The sequence below is a fragment of the Piliocolobus tephrosceles genome, chromosome 5, assembly GCF_002776525.5.
Source record: "Piliocolobus tephrosceles isolate RC106 chromosome 5, ASM277652v3, whole genome shotgun sequence".
Lineage (NCBI taxonomy): Eukaryota > Metazoa > Chordata > Mammalia > Primates > Cercopithecidae > Piliocolobus > Piliocolobus tephrosceles.
In genome coordinates, this window is record NC_045438.1 from 123474317 (window position 1) to 123498489 (window position 24173).

A 24173-nucleotide genomic window follows, 5' to 3' on the forward strand; every position below is an offset into this window, starting at 1 on the left:
TATCCCTCTCGGGCCTAATTCCTAAAGAATTCAAGCTTGCACCCTGTAGACCCTGAGCGATCTCAGATCATCCCCACACCACTCCCAGCGTCCCCAGCTCTAAGCGCCGCCGCGTGGCTCAGCGCTGCCCTCTCCGGGCTCAGAGGGCCACGCACAACGCCCCGCCCCCGGCGAGCGTGGCGGAAGTAGCTCGCCCGGGCTGGGAGACCGCGCGCCACCTGGCCGAGCGCGCATGCGCCCGCACTGCCAGTGCTGGGGGCGTCCGTATCGCTAACTCCTCAGTCTCCGCAACCCCCGCCTCACCGAGAGTCGGGCTCACGCCATCTTGCACCCCCTTTCCCCCCGTCACACAGCCGAGTCACCTTTTCCCTTTCTACACTCCACACTCTCTGCCCCCCCACCCCGCCCCTTTCCAAGCGTGTCCCGGGCCGCAGCAGCAGAAACCGCACCATCTCCACCCCCCACATTCTCCTCGCAGGAAGCGCAGCCGTGCCTACAAGGGTTCTTAAAGCAGAGGTTGTGGGGCGTGCGGGGGGCGGTGCGGGGGTGCGGGCGGGGGAGACGTCTGAGAGCCGGGAGGGACGCAGCGCGGAGATCCAAGCGTCTCTGGGCCCCCGCGCCGGCCACGCCCTGGTCCCGGCTCTAGGGTGGCCGCCTGGGTCTTCGGCATCTAAGCGGCAGTGTTGAAGGGAGGGCGGCTGTGGGAGGCGCTGACCGGGCGCAGCGCCCTGGTTCCGCTGCCGATGGCGGAGTTGCCTCTCGACTCCTCCCTGTTGGCGGGTGGGCGTGGGGTGAGGGGGATTGGGCTGTGCTAAGAAGCGGGGTGCGCGGGTCGTCTAGGTAGTGTTGGGGGTTGCCGGGGGAATCATTTAAGAGGGAAATTGTTGCTTTATGGCACGGCGAGAGAAGAGTTAGGTAGTTAGTGGGAGTGTAGCATCCAGAAAGAGGAAAAGATCCGCTGTGTTGTCTGTGGGGTGAGCTCACGTCTGTGGCCCCTGGGGAAATTATGTAGCTTGTCTTTGCCTTGTTTTGGTCTGTAAAATGGCGATCTTATAGCCTAGTTCAGAATTGTGAGGATTATATGAGAAAATACACGTTAAACGCTTAGAACACGCCAGGTGCTGCTCAGTACATTTTAGCTCTGATTTTGCTCTCCATGTTTTAGGAGTTCAGAATGACTGTGACCTTATCTTCTCAGAGAATGAGGACATTTGGTCTCACAAGTGAGAGTGAAGTTATGAAGACAGTGATATGTAATATTTGACACTCAGACGATCCTGGACGTGTTATTACTGTACACGTGGATAAATTAGCATTTCTCCACGAGGTTAATAGAAATGTTAAATTATTTCGGTAGAAAGAAATGTGTGTGTATATATGTGTATATATGTATGTATAGTGTGTGTATGTATGTATGTATTTGGAAGGAGAGGACCTGGGGTCTTAATATATGTGAAGGGCAGACTTGGGAAGAGGAATTAAATTCGCCCTGCAAAGATTTACTTGAAGGACAGAACTTGGGGAATTTCTGGTGAATGTTTCATAGAGGCTGAATTTGACTATGAGAAACAGTTCGTGAGAGTACTTTTCTAGAATGGAATGCATTTCATTGTCCTATTGGAAGTTTCTTATCTCAGGATATTCGGGACATTGGAGCAAAGTGTGCCTAAGTCTAGGCTGCACTTTTCAGTAGCAGTTTCTGCCGTGATGGAGATGTTCCATAATTTGTGCCTTTAGGCACTAGTGGTAGCCTAGGCACAGTGGCTCTTCAGCACTTGAAAGATGATAAGTTTCACTGAGGAAGTTAATTTTTAATTTGTTTCATAAATTAGTTTGATTTACGTAAACATTGATTTACGTTTAAATACCAACATGTGGCTAGTGGTGGCTACTGCGTTGGACAGCACAGGTCTACAGTTTAGATTTTGAGAGTCCTTCCGAGTCTTGATATGGTTGAGTTTTAAATCAGAGAAGCCAGCTCTTTGGAACATTTATTGCCTTAGGGAATTGTAATTCTATTCAAATAATGACTTTCATTCAAATACTGCAGTTCAGACCTTGGGTCTGTTAGTACTTATTTACATCTTGACAAATTAAAGCAAAACGTTCTTTTGTCTCCTAGGTTGTACAGGTAATGCCAGATACAAAGAGCTATGACAGTATTAACTGGAGTTTTCTTTAAACATTATGGTACTATTTGTGATTTTTGGTTTTTATCTTTTACTACTTTGGTTGGTTTTCAGTGAGAAGTTTCCAGCTCTTTTATTCAAGTTTTTTTTTTCTTTTTTAACCTTTCATGTAATAAAGCGATTTGAAAAATTATAACTCTTGAGCATTAGGACATTTTAGAACTAGTTTTGTGGTTATCCAAGTCTTTTGGAGAGAGAAGTGAAATTAGGTAATAGATGTTTCACGAAATTGCTTTCCTTGAAATATGTGCATCTTTTTTTTTTAAAGCAAGTGTATATAAAGTCAAATATGAAAATAAAACTAAAAGAACAAACAACTTTCATAGGTAGTGGTAGCACCCTTAACCCTGGCCTGATGTCTGTAAAATGGTGCCCTTGAGTCAGGCACGTTGGCTCATGCTTGTAATCACAGCACTTTGGGAGACTGAGGCCAGAGGATCTCTTGAACCCAGGAGTTCAAGGGTGCAGTGAATCATGGTCAGGCCAGGCCTTCCAGCCTGGGCTACAGAGTGAGACCCTGTCTCTTAAAAAAAAAAAAAAAAAAAAAAGATGCTCTTGGTCTTACGGCTGAATATAATGGTTAGATCTGGAACAATAACTTAAAGCCCACGAGTTAAATCAGATGGAGAGAATAGCTCATAACGTACGAATCAGAATGGGGTGCTTTTATGGGTGACCATAATATCTTAATTTTTCTGAGACACTCATGGTATAAAGCCTGATTGTTCCAGCACAATTATTTAATTTAATAGAACCCCTTTCGCTATCAAAAATGTTCGAATTGGGACCACATAATAATGTCACCCTACTGTTAGCCTTATCGGAACTTGTAATATATAGTTTTAGGACAGTTAACCACATTGCAATATCAGAAATACTTTATTACTATTTTTGAGACGGAGTTTCGCTCTTGTTTCCCAGGTTAGAGTGCAATGGCGTGATCTCAGCTCACTGCAACCTCTGCCTCCTGGGTTCAAGCGATTCTTCCACCTCAACCTCCTGAGTAGCTGGGATTATGGGCACATGCCACCATGCCCAGCTAATTTTTGTATTTTTTGTAGAGACACGGTTTCACTATGTTGGCCAGGCTGGTCTTGAACTCTTGACTTCAAGTGATCCACGCGCCTCATCCTCCCAAAGTACTGGGATTACAGGTGTGAGCCACTATGCGCGGCCAGAAATACACTTTAAAACAGTGACAAAATACTGTTTATGTGTCTAAATAATAAGTGAGATACCTGGAATAAGGCCAGCAAGTGACTTTCCCATGTAAAACACTGATAATTTAAAATTTTGCTTTGGATAGAAATCTTTAGCAGCTTGAGTTTTGGTTCCCTTGGAAGAAAATTATCTTTTGGTGAGGGTGACTGCAAAGCATTAGTCTGTGTCAGTCAAATCAGGAGATTGAGTATTTGTGTTGAAATAACACTGATTTTATTTTATGGTGAGGTTGAATAGTGAAATCCATCAGAAATTTGATTATGTATTAGAATAGAATGTTAAAGACGGGTTTTACTTACAGTTTACTTAAATAATGAAAAATAACTCAGCTACATGCATTATTAAGTTTATACTGAAGTGGGTAAAATATTTTATTGAGGCTCTAATAGACACTTGGTTTGAGTTCTCACTCTGCTGCTTCCTAACCATGTGATTTGGGACAAATTATTTAATCTTCCTAAGAATACTCGGTTCCTCATTTATAAAATGAAGATGGCGATGGCTTCTGCTTCTAGGTTCATAAGAGGTTAATTTAAATAACTCATTAGCTGCTGTAGCAGTTCAGTAACTATTAGCTGCTGTAGCCTTAAGTTTGTTGGATAATCTAGAAGTGATAATAATGTTCTGAGATGGTCTGTGGGTTGGTGAACAGAGCACTAAGACACAATTCTGTAAACCTAGCTTTTGCCCTTTTCTGCCACATTTTGTCATTTCAGTTAAGGTATTTAACTTGTTAATATCGGAGTCTCAGTGTCCTTATCAGTAAAATAGAATTAGTACCCAACCTCATCCCACCTTCTCATAGGACTGTTGGTGGCATCAAATGAGAATTACGTTTAAAAATTGTCGTCTTTACAAACATTTTTATATTGAATTGGTTTTGTCGCATCTACCTGCAGCCTCCACTAAAGAGTGACCTGCAGAAGTTGTTCAGCAAATTTTGTGTAACAACATAGATGGTGTATAATAGGCATTATTACTGAAGACAGTTCTCTTTTACAAATAATATTGTAAGTCACAGGCGGGGTGTGGTGGTTCACGCCTGTAATCCCAGCACTTTGGGAGGCTGAGGTGGGCGGATCACTTGAGGTCAGGAGTTGGAGACCAGCCTGGCCAACATGGTGAAACCCCATCTCTACTAAAAATACAAAAAATTATCTGGGTATGGTGGTGCATGCCTGTAGTCCCAGGTACTCAGGAGGCTGAGGCAGGAGAATCTCTTGAACCCAGGAGGCAGAGGTTGCTATAAGCCGAGATCGTGCACTGCACTCTAGCCTGGGTGACGGAGCGAGACTCTGTCTCAAAAACCAAACGCAAAAAAACAAATAATATTTTAAGTCACAGTAATGGTGCTTTTTTGATCTGATCACAATATATTTTCTACAGAAAACAACCCCATGCTACTGCTAAGGGAGAACCAACATTTTCTTGGGCACTTGATGTGTTCTTTCCATTGTATCTCATTTATCCAAACATATTCCCACCGAATAGGTTATACTAATGAGGCTCTTACTTTCTAGAATGGGTCTGTCAGGCTTTTTTGTACTGTAGTTCTCCCTTTGAAAATATCTGGCCCATAGTTAATGGGTAGTGAAGGTTAAATAAGATAATGAACATGAAAATAGTGGCTGGCTCTGTGACTCATGCCTGTAATACCAGCACTTTGGGAGGCTAAGACACGTCCAGATTGCCTGAGCCTAAGAGTGATGGGCAATATAATGAGACCTGGTCTCTACAAAAAATTTAAAACAAAAATTAGCTGGGCCGGGTGCAGTGACTCACACCTGTAATCCCAGCACTTTGGGAGGCCGAGGCAGGTGGATCACCTGAGATCAGGAGTTTGAGACCAGCCTGGCCAACATGGTGAAACCCTGTCTCTACTAAAAATACAAAAATTAGCTGCATGTCTTGGCATGTACCTGCTGCTTAGTAGGCTGAGGCACCAGAATTGCTTGAACCCTGGAGGTGGAGGTTGCAGTGAGCCAAGATTGTGGCGTTACACTCCAGCTTGGGTAACAGAGCAGAACTCCATCTCAAAAAAAAAAAAAAAAAAAAAAATGTAGCTGAGCTTGGTGGTTCGTGCCTGTAGTACCAACTGCTTGGGAGGCTGAGGTGGGAAGATTGCTTGAGCCCAGGAGGTGGAGACTGCAGTGAGCTGAGATTGTGCCACTGTACTCCATCCTGAGCAACAGAAAGACACCCTGTTTCAAAATAAAAAGAAAATAGTACACTGTTTGGTGTATAGTAGGTAGGAGTTACTGAAAAGATGCTGTTGAATTCACAGGACAGTAAATTGAAATAGTTTATGTGACTATATTAACTAAAATAACATACAAATATAAACCATTTAAAAAATCTTGAAATGTATTTTTGCGATTTAAATGCTGTAGTGGTTTTATGACTGAATTCTGTATGTTTCACTGTATTCATATTAGTCTTTATTAGTTATAACATTCTTTGAGGATATACATGTTTAACAATAATCTTTTGTGATGTATTTTCAAGAAGCTTTGCTTTTGCTTGAGTTTGTCATCATCGTTGGCACCAACTAAATGCCTAATATGTATAAGGCACTTTCCTAAGGGCTTTACATATGTTATTTTATGTAACCTAGGAGAGAAGTAATTTTAATCTCCATTTTGGAGATGAGGAAACTGAGGCAGCGAGGTGGCATAACTAGCCCAAGGTCATGTGTAAGTGTTAGAGCCTATAATTTAACTCCAGAGCCTAGCTCTTTACTGCTCCCATTGTGGTTTGGCATAGGCAGATATTAATATTTCACAACACAGTTCACTGTGACATACACATTGTGGAGGCCTTGTGGGTTAGTTATGATAAACTTTTATTTGTATATTCCTTGTTGTATAGTAGAAAGAACTCTGGACCAGGTGTCGGGGGACCTCAGTTTTAGTCCCAGCTTGTATCACTAAATAGTAGTGTGTCCTTGGGCAGTTCAAGAAACCCCTCTGGACTTCAGTTCCTCACCTGAAAAATGAGGGATTTGGAGGAAATTAGTGATTTTCAAACTGTAGTTCTGAAGTCTGCTCAGATGTCTTTGGTTCCCTCCCACCAATTTGCATATATATTTGTCTGTTATAGTTGCTTATCCATCTACCTAAGATTTTCTTTTAAACGAAGAATTTCTTAACTGAGTGTTAAAAGTCATCAGTCTCCAAGAAAACTTAATGACGATGCAAGTCCCCTGACTGCTATGTTTACAACTTTTCAGTAATTTCACAATATTTTCTTGTTTTAGGAGATAGAGATCTTTTACTAATGAAAAAACTAAGGCACTAAAATGAGAGGATTTTTATTAAAACATAGTATATCTAAATGGCCTGAATAATTCAGGTTATCAGCTATCTGGGATCAAAGCCTGTTGTTTACTGGATTTGTGATCTTCAGCCAGTCTTAGTTGGTAGAGGCAGAATACTTGTCTTGTAGGGTAATTGTGGGAAAAAAAAAAAAAAGTGAGCTAACACAGGTGAAACACCCTTTATAAACTCCAAATTCATCTGTTTTTTATATGCCTACAGTAAATCCCCCATTCCTTTTTCTTTTTGGTCACGTAAACTGTGTTTTTAAACACATCAGATATTTTGTAAATTGTTTAATACAGAATTCTCATAAGCTTTAATATTTCTAAAATGTGACTCTCGACTGGAAGAGAGTGTTGATTTTTAAGGGAGGTGCTTATTTTTTGACATCTTTGACAAATACACTTACCTCTTACTGTTAGGAGTGTAATTGGTGCCAAAATCTTCCACCTATCTCAAAAGTTAACCATTAAGCAACTCTATTATAAAGTTTGAGTAAAAACAACAGTGTTTTAGTGTTGGAAAAGTAAGTGTGCTATGTGCCATTTGTCAGGGCTTAAGGATAATCTGATAGGCACATTTGCAGTGTAGAGACTGTTTTTGCAAAGAATTTTTTTTTAAACTCAATTTTTCTGTGAGAGTACTGGATATGAAAGCATATGGAATAGAAACTGAATATGAGACTAAAGAAGGAAGATATACTAGAAACTCCTGTGTCTCGTAGCAGTCTATCACTGGGCTCCTGTGTCTGTTAGTTCCAAAAGATGCTCATGTAGGATATGTAATGCTGCACAGTTTTAGCTGTTATCATCTAGAGAGAAAGGATGGGGGTAGTTTTCACGTTTACAGGGTGTTTTGATATTTTCAGTTCAGATTTTTTTTAGTGCCCATTATATGCAATCCTGTGAGACAAATTATTCCTGACAGAGTAATTGAACTTATGAGATTAGTTGATCCTTATATCCTTATACAAAGTTCTATTATATTAATTATCCTTCTTAGCAAAAATCTTGTGACCATGGCTTTTATTTCAGTTTTCTGCTTTACAACATCTCTCACAAAGCTTCTCCAGGTTTTTAAAATCTCCACTTGAATGTCTAATAGCTGTCTCAAACTTAACATAGCCCCAACTGAACTTTTTTTTTTTCCTTCCCAGTCTTCTGGATCTCAGTAAATGGCACCACCATTCAACCAGTTTCTGAGGCCCCAGAATTGAGTCATCCTTGACTGCGCTTCTCTCACACCCCACGTGTAATCTATCAGCAAATCAGTTCTGCTTTCAAAATATGTTCCAGAAATCTGACCACTTCTCATCATCTCCACTTGTTAAACTAATTCAAGCCACTGTCATCTCTTGTCTGCACACAACCTCAGTAACTTCCTAACTGGTCTTGATTGCACTCTTGCTTCCATATAGTATATTCTCCCTGCTGCTGGAGTTATCTTTTTAAAACCTAAAACATTCCAAGTAACTTCCCTTTTCAAAATTCTCTAATAGCTTCACATTACACTTAAGTGAAATGTAAACTCCTGTGGCCTAAAGGCTTTGTAAGATCTGCCCTCTTGCTATCCCTGCATTTCTAGCCACACTGGCCACAGGATTTTGGTACTTTGCTGTTCTTTTTGTTGGGAAGTTCTCCAGAGCTGCCTTCCAGATCTTATATTAAATGCCACCTCCTAGTTGAAATCAACTTGTTTGTCTTATTTCATAGTATTTGTTATTTCCTAAAATTATATTTGTTTATGTGCTTGTCTCTTGCATTATAATGTATTTCTTTTTGTCTGACTTAGTCACTACTATATCCCTACCTCTTAGAACAGTGTTTGGCCTGTAGTAGGTGCCCAGTAAATACTTAGGTATGAAGAATCCAAAGCACTGGTGGTATTACCTTTAAATAAGAGGGTGTCTTTATTATAAGAGGAGGGAATTAAGGGAGAATACACTGTCTTTGGTGGAGGAGAGTGGAGGGAATGACTAAATGATAGCTTTTTGTTTCTCTGGAAGTAGAAGATGATGTCAGCTGTCCATAGCTGGGGTAGGGATTCACTGTGGGACAGAGGCTTATTCAACTAAAATAATTAGTATGCAGTAAAGTAGTTAATTTAATATTAAACTAATATAAACAATTAGATATCAGAGAAAGAATTTCTTTTGTTTACATGTCGGGGAAGGTTTCTTGGAGATGGGCTTAGGCAATAGATTTTGGATAGGTTGACAGATACTGTATTGTTTCAAAAGGTATTGCAAGTAGAGAGAGCTATAGGGGTAAAGGTTCAAAAGAACATGGGATGGTTCTGGAGATGGTGAAAGTTTGATTTGACTGCTGTAGAAAAGGAGGCTGGCAAGGTCAGGTGGGACTGATTTGAGGTAAGTTTATAAACCAGGCTTTTTAGTACCTTCCAAAGTCCACTTAAAATGGGGTATATATTACTATACTGAGATTACCATTGTATTATTCTAAACACTAGGTCTAGATGTTTTTATAGATATTTTATGTATTTTTAAATTTTTTGCATTCTCAGTGATTGACCATTTGGTATTATTTTTCACAACAGAAGAAATTAAGATCATGATGTAACCTGATTTTTTTTAAACAACAAAACTAAAACACAGTGTATAATAGTGTTGGCTTAACCATAATTGCTTCCTGCCTTTGGAATTTTATGAAAATAAAAATGTTCTAATTATAAAAGTTTTCTATTAATTTATATTATGTGGGATGTTCAGGTTATCATTAGAATTGAGACTGTAGATGTTCAAAATCAGTACATAGGTCTGCTGAAATAGTTTTCTTCAGCAGTATAGAAGATAAGATTAAAACTTCTGTCTTTTAATTAATGGGTTGACTGATAGTTTTCACAGTCCAGATTTTGATGATGTTTGGAGGGTGCAGAAACTAGTAGTAAGGTTCTCAACAATTTGAGGTCTTTTAAGCTTAAAGATGTTTCATGGTATTTCTTCTGTGGTTATTTAGTCCCCCAAAATATGAGACCTAATTAGAAACCCAGTAGCATGTTCATTGCATTTTGTTTAATATACTTTTTGTGATTAACTTCACTACAATTAAAACTTTTTTTTTGATAGCAATATTTTCTGAGGAAAGGGGTGTATCCTTAAATTCCAAATTTTAAATTAAAAGATAAATGCCAAATTTTCTTCTCCGAAACACAGTTTTACAGGTGTGTTATAGTATTAGCTATTAGCTTAATAAGCAGGTTTAAATACTATTAATCAGATATGAACTTATTCCTTGGGTTCACATTTAAACTCTGGCATGTTGAAATAATCTAGGTCCCAATCTGCACATCTGAATTCATTTTGTAAAATATGGCAAACAGATGCATTTTCAATTGAAAGCTGAAACAACTGCAGGACATTAACCCATTGAGAAGATTACAGTAGGTTTTCAGTTCCACGGTAACTGTATTTATTAGTGAAAATTGACTTGAGTGCTTCTGCTTTTAACAGACTTTTTTAATGTCTAGAAGAAAGGAAATAGAGCATTGGAATGATAGGACTTTGATGTGTAAAGAAGTTAATGTCAAAAGAAGTTAATTATCTAAATCATCAAACAATGTGGGTATGGGAAATAATTATTTTAAAGAGTCTAATGAGCTATCAGCTCATCATGTCAAGAAAAATGTTATTCACCTGTTTGATATAAAAATTGACTTGACTGTGAAAGGATGATCATGGTTATAATAAACGAGGTTTGGGTGACTGGATTTGAAAATGAAAAAGGAGCAGATTGCTCCAGCAATGTCTCAGGACATTTGACCATAGGATAATCCCATGGAATGGCCTGTCTGTCAAATCTGATGAGTCAACTCAAATCATAACATTCTGGAGGCTGGGGTTACTACTTTTTGAGTTTAACATGTTCTCCCAGATAGCTCTGTCAGCCTTCTATTGGGACAACAAGGGAACATTTTCTGAGGTCTTTGAGAAATCCAGACTCCCTTTTTTCGCGTTTTGTCCCAATTCTGCAGGACTGTTTATGGAAGTCCTTGGTTTCCTATTTTCTCCCAGTCTTGGACTTGTGATTTTTTTTTTTTTAATCCAAGTCTCAAATGGTTATGTTTCTTTTCCTATATTATTTGTAGAGAAAGTACTTACTCCAAAAGTCTTTTTAAACAATGGCACAAATTTAGGCTTAAAAACTGTGATGGTATTTCTTAGCATTAAGTTCTCCATATGTTTTAGGATTTTGGTTTTCAGGCTCAGTTTGAGTGGAACGTTTTTGTTTTCCTTCTCTTTTTGTGCTCTTGCATTCTTGGTATAGTGGTTTTGGCCTGGCTGTTAGGGCCCTCAGACTAGACCAGAGGGATATTGGTATATTTCAAACCTAGTCACCTAGCTAATGTGCTGCTTGCCTTAGATCTTTGTCCTGTTGCCTTCTCAAAAGCTTCGTCATATAAGGCCTATCTCCATCAGTGATTTGTAGTAGCTTTTTTCCCCATCCTTCTTTTGTGGGGCCCAGCCGTTCCATCGCAGCCCTTGCTAAGTGACCCTGGTTTAGGTTCTCTTTATGAATTTTATCATTACCCACAGGAGTTGTTAGATTAGACAGATGTATTAAGAAGATAAATTTGGCAGCAGGTTGGCGAATGAACTGAGATGGAGATAGAAGATGTAGATTAAGAGATTTTAGGGGGCCATAGCAGTAGGACAAGAGGGGAAGGATGTGAGAACATACAGAAGGTAGAATTTACTTGACTTTTTACAAATTGTAGGGTGCAGGAGAAGGAGTCCAAGGTAGTGACTGAGGTTTTGAGCCCAAGTGACTAGTAGTTATAGTGATGTCATCAGTGAAAACTAAACTTACGAAGAAGCTACTTAATATTTGTTTAGTTGCATAGAAGTCTTTTAGTAAAAATATTTAAGTTTTACAAACTTGTGTGATTGTGAAAAAAGGGTAATACATCTAAATTTATATAAAAGCTTTTAGCGGATCAAGAAGAGGAATTCTTTTTTCTTCCTTAATTTTCCCTGTTCATGGAAGAGGGAGTTCTTAAGGTCTGTTTATTATAACAGTTAACATTTATTGTGTGTTCACTGTGTGCTGTCAGTGCTGTTCTAAATTTTTGTTTGTAATTCTCACAACAGCCCTAAGAAGGTGAGATTATCATTGCCATTTACAGATGAGGAAACTGAAGCACAGAGAAGTTAGGTAACTTGCCCAAAGTCTTAGCAAAGGAGCAGAGGTGGAATTCAAATCGAGGCAGTCTGACTCTAGAACCTGCCCTCTTAGTTTACTAAAAGTCCTCTGCACTGTTTTACTTTTTCATATGTTGTTAAATATCTTACATTCTTCTTCAGAATCTGCAAAAAATATTTTAAGGAAAATTGCAGCTTTGCAAAGTTTATACAAGCTTATGAAATAATAACTAACATTTATTGAGCACTCCCAGTATAATAGTATAATAGTTGAGGCTTTACCTACTGTCATGACATTATTTTAATGTTACTTTGACTAAATCTTGCTAATTTTTTTAATACATTAAATAAAATGACATACATTAGGATTGGCACCCAATTTATCATTATGCATCACCTTAATTTTATTGGGAAAAATGTCACATTTTAAATTGAATAAGTTATTTACCCATAGGATTATAAAATATCACAATGCTGATTGTGATATTTTGATCTACTGATTGACATTATTTGTATTTTAGGCTTTTGTTCAAATGGGAATTAGATTATGCTGTAGTTTTCTAATTTTGTATCTTTCAGCTGTGGAATTGTTTCTTTAAATGAAATCTTACTTGGAACCTTCATATATCAACTAGAAAAGTCAGAGTTGTTCTGTTTGAAACTGGGGGTGTGTTGTGCTTGGGGTCCACCTGGAACTCCCTGAAGCATTGCTGATGAACCATAGGGCTCCCTGAAGCTCATTTTGAAAATCAATTAGCTCTAGTAAAATATGTTAATAAATACTGTTTTTACATTACCTATCGTAAAAGAGGTGCTAAAGTATTTATCACTGAAGTGAGTAATTGGCCGACATCTTACTTGACTAGTTTTTTTCCACCTTGCTATTTCATTTTAATAAACAACATTAAGTATAAGTGAATCAGTTTTATGCAAAGCAAATCAGAAATTTAAATTTTCTCTAGTTTTTGAAATAATTTATATTTGCTTTCTTTTTTTTTTTTTGCATTTACTTATAGCTAGGTATATTTTGTAAGCTTTATTTCTCCTTTGTATTTAGATGAATAATACTGCAGCTAGTCCAATGTCTACTGCAACTTCAAGTAGTGGAAGGAATACAGGGAAGTCTATAAGCTTTGCAACAGAATTACAGAGTATGATGTAAGTATGTCCTTGCATGCTATTACTATTACTATTTTAAATTTATTCATGTTGAAAGGCAATAGACATAACATTTATAAAACTTGGGAATAATTTGTTATTAATCAAGTAAAAATGAAATACTGTGATAACATTTTAAATTGCCGTATGTAGAGGCAAAATTGGTTAAAAATGCTACAGTGGTACTGTATTTGAAAAATGAGTATTGATTCATCTTTATGAATGGTAGAATGAATAATTATGTGGACATATTTGCTCTAATTATTATTTATCTGAGTCTGTGTTATGTATTGTTTATTTCTATTCTAGTTTATAGATTTAGGAAATTTTGAGACTGATTATATTCTTGGACGGTTGAAATGTTTTCACGTGGAAGGTCTTAGTTTTTCTCAGCTGTCATAATAATTCAATAAGCCTAATTTAAGTTAGTTTTTAGTTTTGATAATATTTGAAATCACTGTGTTTCAGAACATTGGGGAAAACCTAGAGCATTTAAAAAACAGATGTATTCAATCTTTGGGAAATTGCAGAGTCATTAAGATTTCTTAAGACTCTGTTCAGCTTGATTTCTGGTTTCTTGCATTAAGTGAAACTACATCTCTTGATTTGAAGAGAGGTGGCACATTTATTAGAAATGTCTTTTGACACATGGTAGTTTTTCATTATATTGGTTCAGGAGACAATTGTCTGTATAAGATGGGGGACCACATATTATAGTGCTCTTCTTTTCCTGTGGATTCAAGACTTATCCTGTGGATTCATATTCATACTCATGACTTATCAGGTAGTTTAAAAGAATATTTCTGTTGAAGGTTTAAGTGTCTTCCTCTTGTGGCTAAATTGACAGCCTTCATAGTTGAATTAATGTCACTATGTGACGATTACTGTTAAAAGGTAAAATGAGTTTGAGTATACGTCTTGTAATTGCATGATGAACTTGCTTTGTACAATATTGAAAACATTTAGTTCAGGAGCTCTCAAACTTTTTGGCCTCAGGATCCTTTTATACTTTTAATCATTGACGATCCTGAAGAATGTTTATTTATTACGGTTATAGCTATTAATATTTATTACTTAGAATTTATTATTAAAAATTTTTTTTTTTTTTTGAGGCAGAGTCTCACTCTGTTGCCCAGGCTGGAGTGCAGTGGCACAATCTTGGCTCACTGCAACCTTCACTTCCTGGGTTTAGCGATTTTCCTGCCTCAGCCTCCCAAGTAGCTGGGATTACAGGGGTGTGCCACCACACCCGGCTAATTTTTGTATTTTTAGTAGAGGCAGGGTTTTGCCATGTTGGCCAGAATTACTTAGAATTTAGAAAGAAAGAAATTTATGTATTAACTTGAAAAGTAATAAACCTATTATATGTTAATATAAATAATATATTTCTTATAAAAATATTTTAAAGCCAAAAATTGTGCACCTTTCAGATGAGATGCCAATAAATGTGACATATTTAGCAACTGTATGAAGTGAGCCTATATTTTAAGTTATGGAGAATTATAAGGGTTTTTGCTTATATACATTTTTGTGGATTAAGTTTTTTCATTATAGTTTAGTGGCTTTATATTAAGGATCTTTTATGTTGTGTTATGTTAATTGTTTAAAAATACTAAGCATGTTTTAAAAGATTTAGAGTAAGGTGAAAAAATTAATTTTCTGTAGAGCTGGTTCATTGATTTACTTTGTATTTTTAAAACTTTTAATTTGGGAATTTTCAAACTTACAGTGTAATGAAACCCATATATCCATAATCTGGCTATAACAATAATTGTGTTTTTCCAGTCTTATTTAACCTTTCTCCTTACCTTTCTCCCTTTAAAAAAAAAATGAAGTATTTTAAAGCAAATCCCAGACATCTTATTTCGAAATTTATAGTATTTATTAAAACAATATACTTGTTAGTAAAGTTAAAAACAGATGTCTTATAGCAGAAGTCAACAAACTATGGCCATGGGCTTGCTGCCTTTTTTTGTAAATACCATTTTTATTGTACCATAGCCAGGCTTATTCATCTATCTGTTGTCTATTGAAGCCTTCATGCTCTGTGCCAGAGTTGAGTATTTGCAACAGATTCTATATGACCTGTAAAACTGACAATATTTGCTATATGGTCTTTTACAGAAAAAATTTGATAATCTCTGATCTGTGAAAGACAGTTGTCTTTGAGAAGAAGGCTACAAAAATTAAAACTAAAATTAAAAAACCTATGTACCCACCAAAATTAAAAATAAAATATTAAAAAAACCAAACTATGTTCCCACAAAAATTAAAAATTACATTAAAAGCTTGTAGAGTATTCTTTTGTCATTTATGCTTAGGAGAATTTCTATTTAGTGCATTTGATGGACCTTGGGCCATTTTAAAAGAACTGAGAAAAAATAAAGGCTAAATTCAGCACTTTCTTATTAAATACTTTTGCAAACATCTTCCCAACCAATGTACCTAAGCTGGATTCGGAATGCAAAAGTTATTGTTGGCTACAACTCTGGAAGAAATGTACATTTTCCTTCTATTTCAGACCTCATAGAGAGGCCATTCCTAATAGTTACATTCATCATTTATAGTTTGAAGTTCCCCCCCTCCTTATGAATTTCTTTATAGAACAGGGAAACAGGGCCAAAATTGGGAGAGTCTTTTTAAATTTACCAGTATTTCTATTGTTATCAAGATTTTTAGGCTTTTGATTGTATAAAATTAGACTCTCTATATATTTAATTCTTATGTGTATTTCAAATGAGAAAGTGTGGACTTATGCTGCTATGTTTATTTTGTGTTACAGTAATTTCATTCTGGGAATCCCTACTTCACTGCTGCTGTTCATGGTTCTAAGCCTTTTATATTGCTCCTTTTCAATCCTCTGCTGCTGTCTTCCCCATCCATTCACTATTAATGAGTTGTTGTTCTTTTGGCTCTCTGGCCTCTAAATAAGTAACAATATTGTAGTGTCATTTCTGGGGAATGGTTTCACTGAAAGTTGTCTAGTTGTCAAGCACAAATGAAATGGTCATGATCTGCTATTAAATATAGAACTGACAACCAATCTGTCCTAGTATTAGAGCCTTGGAGAACTTACTGTATTTTGAATTTGGGTGGTAAATTCTACCAGTGAAACATTTTTAACAGAAGTTTTTTTTGTTTGTTTGTTGGTTTTTTTTTTTTTTTTTTTTTTTTTTTTGAGAGGAATCTAGTTTTGTTCCCGGGTTGGAGTGCAGTTGCCCGATCTCTGCTCACTACAACCTCCGCCTCGCGGCCTCCAGTGACTTTTCTGCCTCAGCCTTCCAAGTAGCTGGGAATACAGGCATGTGCTACCACGCCAGGCTAATTTTTGTATTTTTAGTAGAGATGGGGTTTCACCATGTTGGCTAGGTTGGTCTCAAACTCCTGACCTCAAGTGATCCACCTGCTTTGGCCTCCCAGAGTGCTGGGATTACAGGCGTGAGCCACCGTGCCTGGCCTCTTCTTACAGATTTCAAAGGAAAGGATTATTAGTCTAACAAGTGTTAGTGGGTTGGGATGATAGCAGTTGTGCCTTACCTAGTGCATATAACTGAGCATATTTGCTATATGCTCTTTATCACAGCTCCTTTGAATAACCTGTACTGGAATGGTCCAGAGGTTTTTCATTTTTAGGTTATTGAACTCAAGCAGCCTGTAAATTTGAAAGTGAAATATTTTCATCGACATTACAGGTATTTTAACAAACTTCTTCAGAATTTTAAGTAATTTAAATGCACTTTGAGAGTCTTGATTGAGTTATTCCTTATTTTACCCATTTATATATTTCCTGCCTTGTCATGTACATTTTTAGAGTTACAGGCCTGAGTATGATGATGCCAGGTTTCACAGCTCAGTAGTGCTTAGTAATTATAACGTCACCACATTTTTAAAAATTGGGAGTTTTTGGGATAAATAGCAATAACATTGAAAAAATCTTGTTTACATGTTACTTTTATATTGTAAGAATTCTTCCAAATGAAAATTTCATCCTTATCTAACATCCAGAAATTTAAAAAAGTTTAATCAGAATTTGCTTACATATAATAAAATACATTTTTAAATTGTACAATTCTGCAATTTTTGCATTTTAAAAAATTACCTTTGTATTTTTGAGATGGGGGTCTCTATGTTGCCCAGGCTAATCTTGAACTCCTAGGCACAAGTGACCCTCCTGCCCCTGTCTTCCAAGTAGCTTGGACTACAGGATTGTGCCACTGTGCCCAGCTAAAAATCACTTACTGAGTCCTTCTTATATGGCAGGAACTGAATGCCTTCAAGAGGCGTATAGTCTAGCAGTAGAGAAGGAGACAAATATTTGTAATGAAATAGGATGCGAAAAATTCCATGGTAGTACAAAGGAGGGAATGAGGAGCTCTTCTGAGGATAAGCTACCTACGTTTAGGTCTGTAGTTCTGTGCGCTTCCTGGAATGTCTGTTTGTGAGCACCTCGAATTTAGAATATCCAAAACTGAACTAATAATTTTCTCAGTAAGATTTGCTACTTCCCCTGAGTGTGTTTGGGATAAATAGCAATGACCATTTATTCGCTGCTGCACTATACTAGAGCTTTGTTTTATATGTGAAATGGTATCATTTGACTATTTTTTAAGTATTATGAAGATATGAGCTGTGAAAGAATGTGTGCCCCCTTCATCTAACTTTAGAGAGCCCTGATAGGTATAGTCTCTGAATTTTTGGTAGACGGGTTTTTAAGCTAAGACAGGCTTCCTTCCAATATTGTTTCCCTGGTTCATTTAAGTTTTTCAGGAAACTGGAAGAAAGAAAAACTCCTGAAGGTAAAAAGTATGAACATACTATAATTCCAAAGGTGCTTTAATAATATCAGTGATAAGAATGAATGCTTGTATAGAGCATGCTGTGTACCAGACACTCTCTTGAGTACTTCCCATATGCCATTTCATTTCATCCTCACACAACTCTGTGAGGGTAGATGCTATTATTCCTCTTTTATAGATGAAAGAATAGAGACACAAAGGTTGAGTAACTCACCAAATATTATCCTATAGTCAGTGGCAAATTCTGAATTAAAGCCAGAAAGTCTGACTCCAGATTCCGTGCTCTTGACACTTATGCTAAACTACATTTCAATTAATAAACTTTTTATTTTGATTTACAAAATTTAGTTTATAAATTAACTTTTAACAGTTTATGTGTGACTATTGTGCTATAATGAAATAAAATGTGAAAGCTGAATGTTTTTTCAGTTGATTGCTTGGTTATTAGTAACGAGGTCCCAGGTGATCCTCCTGCCTCAGCAAGTAGCTGGAACTACAGGCGTGGGTCACCACACCTGGCTGATTTTTGTATTGTTTTGTAGAGGCAGGATTTTGCCATGTTGCTCAGGCTGATCTTGAACTCCTTGGCTCAAGTGATCCTCCCACCTTGACCTCCAAAGTGTTGGGATTAGAAGCATGAGCATCTGTGCCCAGCCTGTCATTTTTATATTATCATAGCATTTGTTGCAGTTTCCTGTATCTTAACAACAAATTTTTTTCAGCAAGGGCATATCAGTAACTTAAAAGAAAGGATAATTTTCATGGAAATTCTATACTTACCATATACTCCTTATTAGATGCTCATATTTGTGTTATTTCATAATTTTGGATATAAATATGGCCATATTATTTGAATATTTAAATGTCTATCCTACTTTTATGTTTTATCACTGTTAAATAATCATTGATCTTAATTCCTCATATTTAAATTACACTAAAATATGTGGTAAACTGACCCATTTACTTTTTGTGAAATGCATCTGTTTGGGATATGCTTTAGTTTATAACTGTAATAATAATCAGGAATGTTTCAAATTGTAATGTGAGAATATGTATTAAGGCAGATTTCCTGAAGGTGAGAATATGTATAAAAGCAGATTGAGAACATAAAAACACTGCGTAATGTCTTTTTTCCTTTCAGGAATGAAATAGGAAATCTTTAAGTTTCTAGATGCAGTTAAATTAAGTGCTTGTGTTAAAAAATGTCATTTTATAAATGTGGCTAAATAAAATAATTTAAAAAAAATATTACTATCAATTCTCTCACAAGAAGGTAATAATTAGAACTTTTAGTTTAGGATTATATGTGTAATTACCAGGGAAAAAAGTGTCTTGCTTACTTATAGAAATGAATTCTTGAAATTCAGGTAGATGAAGTTATTTGAGTAATTCTGTGATGAAAATCCTTAGTTATATGGGGAAAAATAGGTAAAAATTCACAGATCCATCAGCCTAAAATTGCAGTATAGTTGCTGATTATCACACTGGAGAGTGGCAATCCCTGTTCTGAACTAATTTGATGGTAGAGCCAGGCTGTAATTGATGTATAGCTATTTATAGTCTTTTCTTAATTTTAGAGTGAATGTTTATACATTTCACTATGTTCCTGAATACTTCTCTAGACTCTACTGAAAGTGTTATGTGATTTTTGTACAGTATTAACTTTCAAAAATCTGAAAACTTTGTATTCTGAAATTCATGTTTCAGATAAGAGATTGTGAACTTGTATCTACCTCACAGGGTTAGTACGAAGATTAAATGAGCTGAGTGAATTAAAACACATAGTATAGTTCCTGGCAGATGATAAACATTGTGCTATTGTTACCATCACCTTTTTAAAAAATAAATATCATCATCAACACACTGATTAAGGAGTTTATAAAAAGTAATTCAAGTATAGGGGGAAATATTTGCAATTTAATGGGAAGAATTTCATAATTATAGAGAAGAAAGGATTTGTCTGCATTATAGCATGCTGTAGAACTTTCCACAGTGATAGAAATTTTATTTCTTTTTTGTCCGGTGTGATAGCCACTAGCCACATGTACCTATTGAGTATATTAAATAAGCCGGGCAGCTGAGCAACTGAATTGTAAATTTTATTTAAGTTTAGCCATAAACTTAGCAAATAGCTACCATATTGGGCAGCACAGAAGAAATATAGTAAATATAAATTATATATAGAATGCTTCTTTTCTGGGTTGCATGTGTTATATTTTTATTGAGATTGGGAAAAATACATTTTACATGTTATAACCTGTTTTTACATTTGATTTTAACACAGTCGTTGATCTACTTTTTTGCCCTCTCTCTTTTTTAAGTTGTCATTGTCCCACAGTTCTTTATAGCTTTGAAGATGTTAATTTTTGGCTACTTTGGCAAGTCAGATTTGATTGAGAAGTTTAATATTACATTTATGTTCCATTTTTTAGAAAGTATGAATAATAAAGAAATGTGTTCAGTTTCTTAAAAATGATCTTTTGTGAATGTATGTTCTCTCTCTATATATATACACACACACACACTTAGTCTTTCTGAAAAATCCTATGACTGTACCTCTGAATGTATTGTATTACACTTGATTATCATGTCAGCATATATAATTGAATATGTAATGTCATCATGAGTTTTAGGTTCTCATTTTTATGTAGCTAGATTTGCAAAATTTCTGGTAGCTGTGAAATTAGCAATATGTTATGAAGTGTTCTAGCAATTCATTATTTTTATTATGGTGATATTTTGAAAACCTGTTAATTTAAATGTACCAGCTTCAAAATTTATCTTTAGAAAAGTGGGGCGAGGTGTGGTGGCTCATGTCTGTAATCCCAGCACTTTGGAGGACTGAAGTCAGGGGATCTCTTGAGGCCAGGAGTTTTGAGACTAGCCTGGGCAACATACTTGAGATGCTGTCTCCACAGAAAATAAAATTAAAAGCAGTTATCTGGGCCCTGTAGTCCCAGCTACTTGGGAGGCTGAGGCAGGAGGATCACTTGCATCTAGGAGGTCAGGGCTGCAGTGAACCATGATCCTGCCACTCTTCTCCAGCCTGGGTAACACAGTGAGACTGTCTCAAAAAATAAAAAATAAAAAAGATACTAGATAAAAATAGATTCTTCATTACTAAAAATATATCAGAGAGTGGTTAGTAATTTTAGATAGGAAATTAATATTTGATGCCTATGATTATATATTGATTTGCCTCCTTACAGTAAATTCTGTAAATTAAAAAGGTGAGTGTAATTTTAGAAAAAAATAGTAAATTCTTAATATAGAGGAATAAATCCTGTTGATTTTGACTTTTTGCTGGTTCTGAAGTCCCATGATAGTTAAGTTTGCCAAAGCACAGTTTTGATTATCTCTAGATGTGAGACTGGTGGGCACTTTTACATTACAGCCAAAGAAATGAGAATTGGGCCAGGTGAGGTGGCTCACACCTATAATCCCAGCACTTTGGGAGGCTAAGGTGGGCAGATCACTTGAGGTCAGTCAGGAGTTCGAGACCAGCCTGACCACCATGGTGAAACCCTGTCTCTACTAAAAAAAAAATAAACGTTAGCCAGGTATGGTGGCACACGCCTTTAATCCCAGCTACTTAGGAGGCTGAGGCAGGAGAATCACTTGATCCTAGGGGGTGGAGGTTACAGTGAGCTGAGATTGCAGCACTACACTCCAGCCTGGGTGACAGAGAGAGACTCTTGTCTCGAAAAAAGAAAAAAAAAAGAAGAAATGAGAATTGATACATTCTGATGTGTTTTAAGATGTTAACATGTATTAACATATATGTGTGTATATGTATGTGTGCTTTTAATATGCTAAAATATGTCAAAAATATATATTCAAATGAGGACGCTATCTTTTGCAAATATGTCTTTTTTGGACATCTATGTAGACTTTAAAAAAAATCTTAACTGTGAAACACCATATGCCTTTGAAAAAAATGTTGTAGTCATTAGAAAGTTTTCTAACTGGTATAAAATTTTTTTTCCTATGACAGAATAGAAGTACACAACCACTTTTCTAGAGAAGAGGAGTGACAATTATTATCTTTGACTGCTTTCTTCTTCTTTGCCTTTCATAGGTTTCTATGTCTTAAAACAACTACGTTACAACCAGTTTTTGCCATGGCTGGTAGAGTCCTATTAGCCTTTCAGGACTTTCTCTCTCTTCCGGTATTATACTGTTCAGTAATGTGTGTTTAATGGGAAAAGGGGGGGAAATTAAATTTTTGGGGTTGGCCTGGCAATCAATTAATATTTATTTATTCAACAAAAATAACATTCTTTTTGGTTGGAATTACTTTCCAAACATTCAGACTTGGAATACAACCCATTTCTAAGTCAAGCACTGATAGTATTTTTTTATTCTGCCTCTTCCAGTTTAGAATTTGAGCATATCAATGTCTTTTATATATCTCTAATCCTTTAGAAGTATGTGAACATAGTTAATGTTTGTTTTTAATAGAAATAGAACTTCACTTATCTGGAATTTGTAATTAAATACAAATATTTCAAAGGACAAATTGATACAAAGAAAAATAATGCTACATCTGAGTGATTAAGGTAGCATGATACAGTGGAGAAGACTAGTTTTGGAGCTACAAGATCTTGGTTCACTTCTTTCTGTATTGGTGGATTTTATATTTTAGGAACAGTTAACCCCCACTCCCAATAAAAAGCCCTTGAAATTTTATGGGTAGGAGAGCTGTTATATCAACATTTTATTCTATAATAAATGAAGTATTTTTTTATATTTCCTCATAGAGACAGTTATTTGCTGAAAAGAAAAATATCAGAAAATACAGAAAGATAATAATTAACACCTTAATTATTAAATTAAATTAAAGTGCTTATTGGAGCTGGGCATGGTGGCTCATGCCTATAGTCCCAGCACTTTGGGAGGCTGAGGCAGGAGGATTGCTTGAGCCGAGGAGTTTAAGACCACCCTGTGCAACACAGTGGTACCCCATCTCCAAAAAAAAAAGGACGAAAAACCGGGCCTTTTGGTATGCTCCTGTGGCTCCTGATGCTTGGGAGGCTGAGGTGGAAGGATTGCTTACGCCCAAGTGGTTGAGTCTGCAGTGACCTGTGATCGTACCACTGCACTTTAGCCTGGGTGACAGAGTGGGACCCTGTCCCCAAAAAAAGACTCAGAGTGCTATTAAGGTTTTGGTATTTATCTTTCCAGTTTCTTTCCAATGCATACAAAAAATTAAAAAATACCAAAAGCATGTATTATAATTACTACTGTGTAACTTGGAGTTTTACTTAATATATGTCTTTTCCATGTTGATAAATACACAGCATTATCTTTATAAGCTGTACTATAAACCCTAGCCTCAAGTGATCCTCCCGCCTCAGCCTCCCAAAGTGCTGGGAATACGGGGATGACCCACTACACCTGGCGTAAAACTGTTTTTTTTTTCTTTTTTTAAATGTGTCTAGAGATCTCTGCATAGCAACATATAGGAGACTGTGTGTGTGTGTGTGTATGTGTGCATGCATGCAATTGTGTAGTTACTGTTTGAATAAATCAGGAAGCTTCAAATGCAGTGAAGCCCCTTATTATCCAAGGAAACAGGCAAGCCCTAAATGAGTTAGTAATGGCAGTAGAAGTAATGAGATCCTCGCACAGGTAAACAAAAAAGAAGATCATACAAGTATCTATGATTCCTGTCCAAGCGAGTCATACACTTTGGGGGTGTGTACGTTTGTGTGTGACTTAATTTTTTATTAAGTTCTTAGTAATTTTTAGTCATTATTGTGCTTTTTTGGTACCTGTCCTTTTTTCCTTTCATCTACTATATTGTGAACAACTGTGTTATCAAATCTTTTTATTTCATTGTATGTATATCTCTCATATTATTTTTAATCCCCTGCTGTTAAGTAATTAGGTTATGTCCAGTTTTTCCACTATTATTAAAAATGATATAATGGAAGCTTGATACCTACTATTTGAAAGTCATGGAGGAATTTTTGAGTCCAAAGACTTTTTTGATACTAACTTCCTAATTTTTCCTATAGGAAAGTTGAACTAACATGTATTTCTATCAAGTTATAAGAGCACCTCTCCATCTTCCCTGACAGGTTTTAACAGTAAAAATATTGTGTTGTTTTTCAGCATTTCTTTGACAACTGGGCTTGAAAATACTTTGGCCATATGTATTTCTTCTTTTGTGCTTGTTTGTATTCTTAGTATAATTCTACTTATTTTATTTTTTTCCTGTTAAGGACCTTTGATATACTAAAGGCACTGAACTTTTGTTGGTTATATTTGGCATTTTCCCTATTTTCCCCACCAGCCCCTAAATCTTTCAGTTTCCTTAAGGTTCATATAT

General features: G+C 36.4%; 1 protein-coding gene across 1 annotated transcript in view; it reads left to right on the plus strand.

Annotated features, from left to right (window-relative positions):
* Positions 1–238: 238 nt before the first annotated feature.
* Positions 239–24173, plus strand: part of LOC113225054 (transcription initiation protein SPT3 homolog) — a 276875-nt gene continuing 252940 nt past the window's right edge. Inside the window, exons 1-2 of the mRNA XM_026455464.1 lie at positions 239–516; positions 12943–13043. Coding sequence (XP_026311249.1) covers positions 12943–13043 — 101 coding nt within the window. The 5' untranslated portion in view covers positions 239–516. The remainder of the gene's footprint in view (positions 517–12942; positions 13044–24173) is intronic.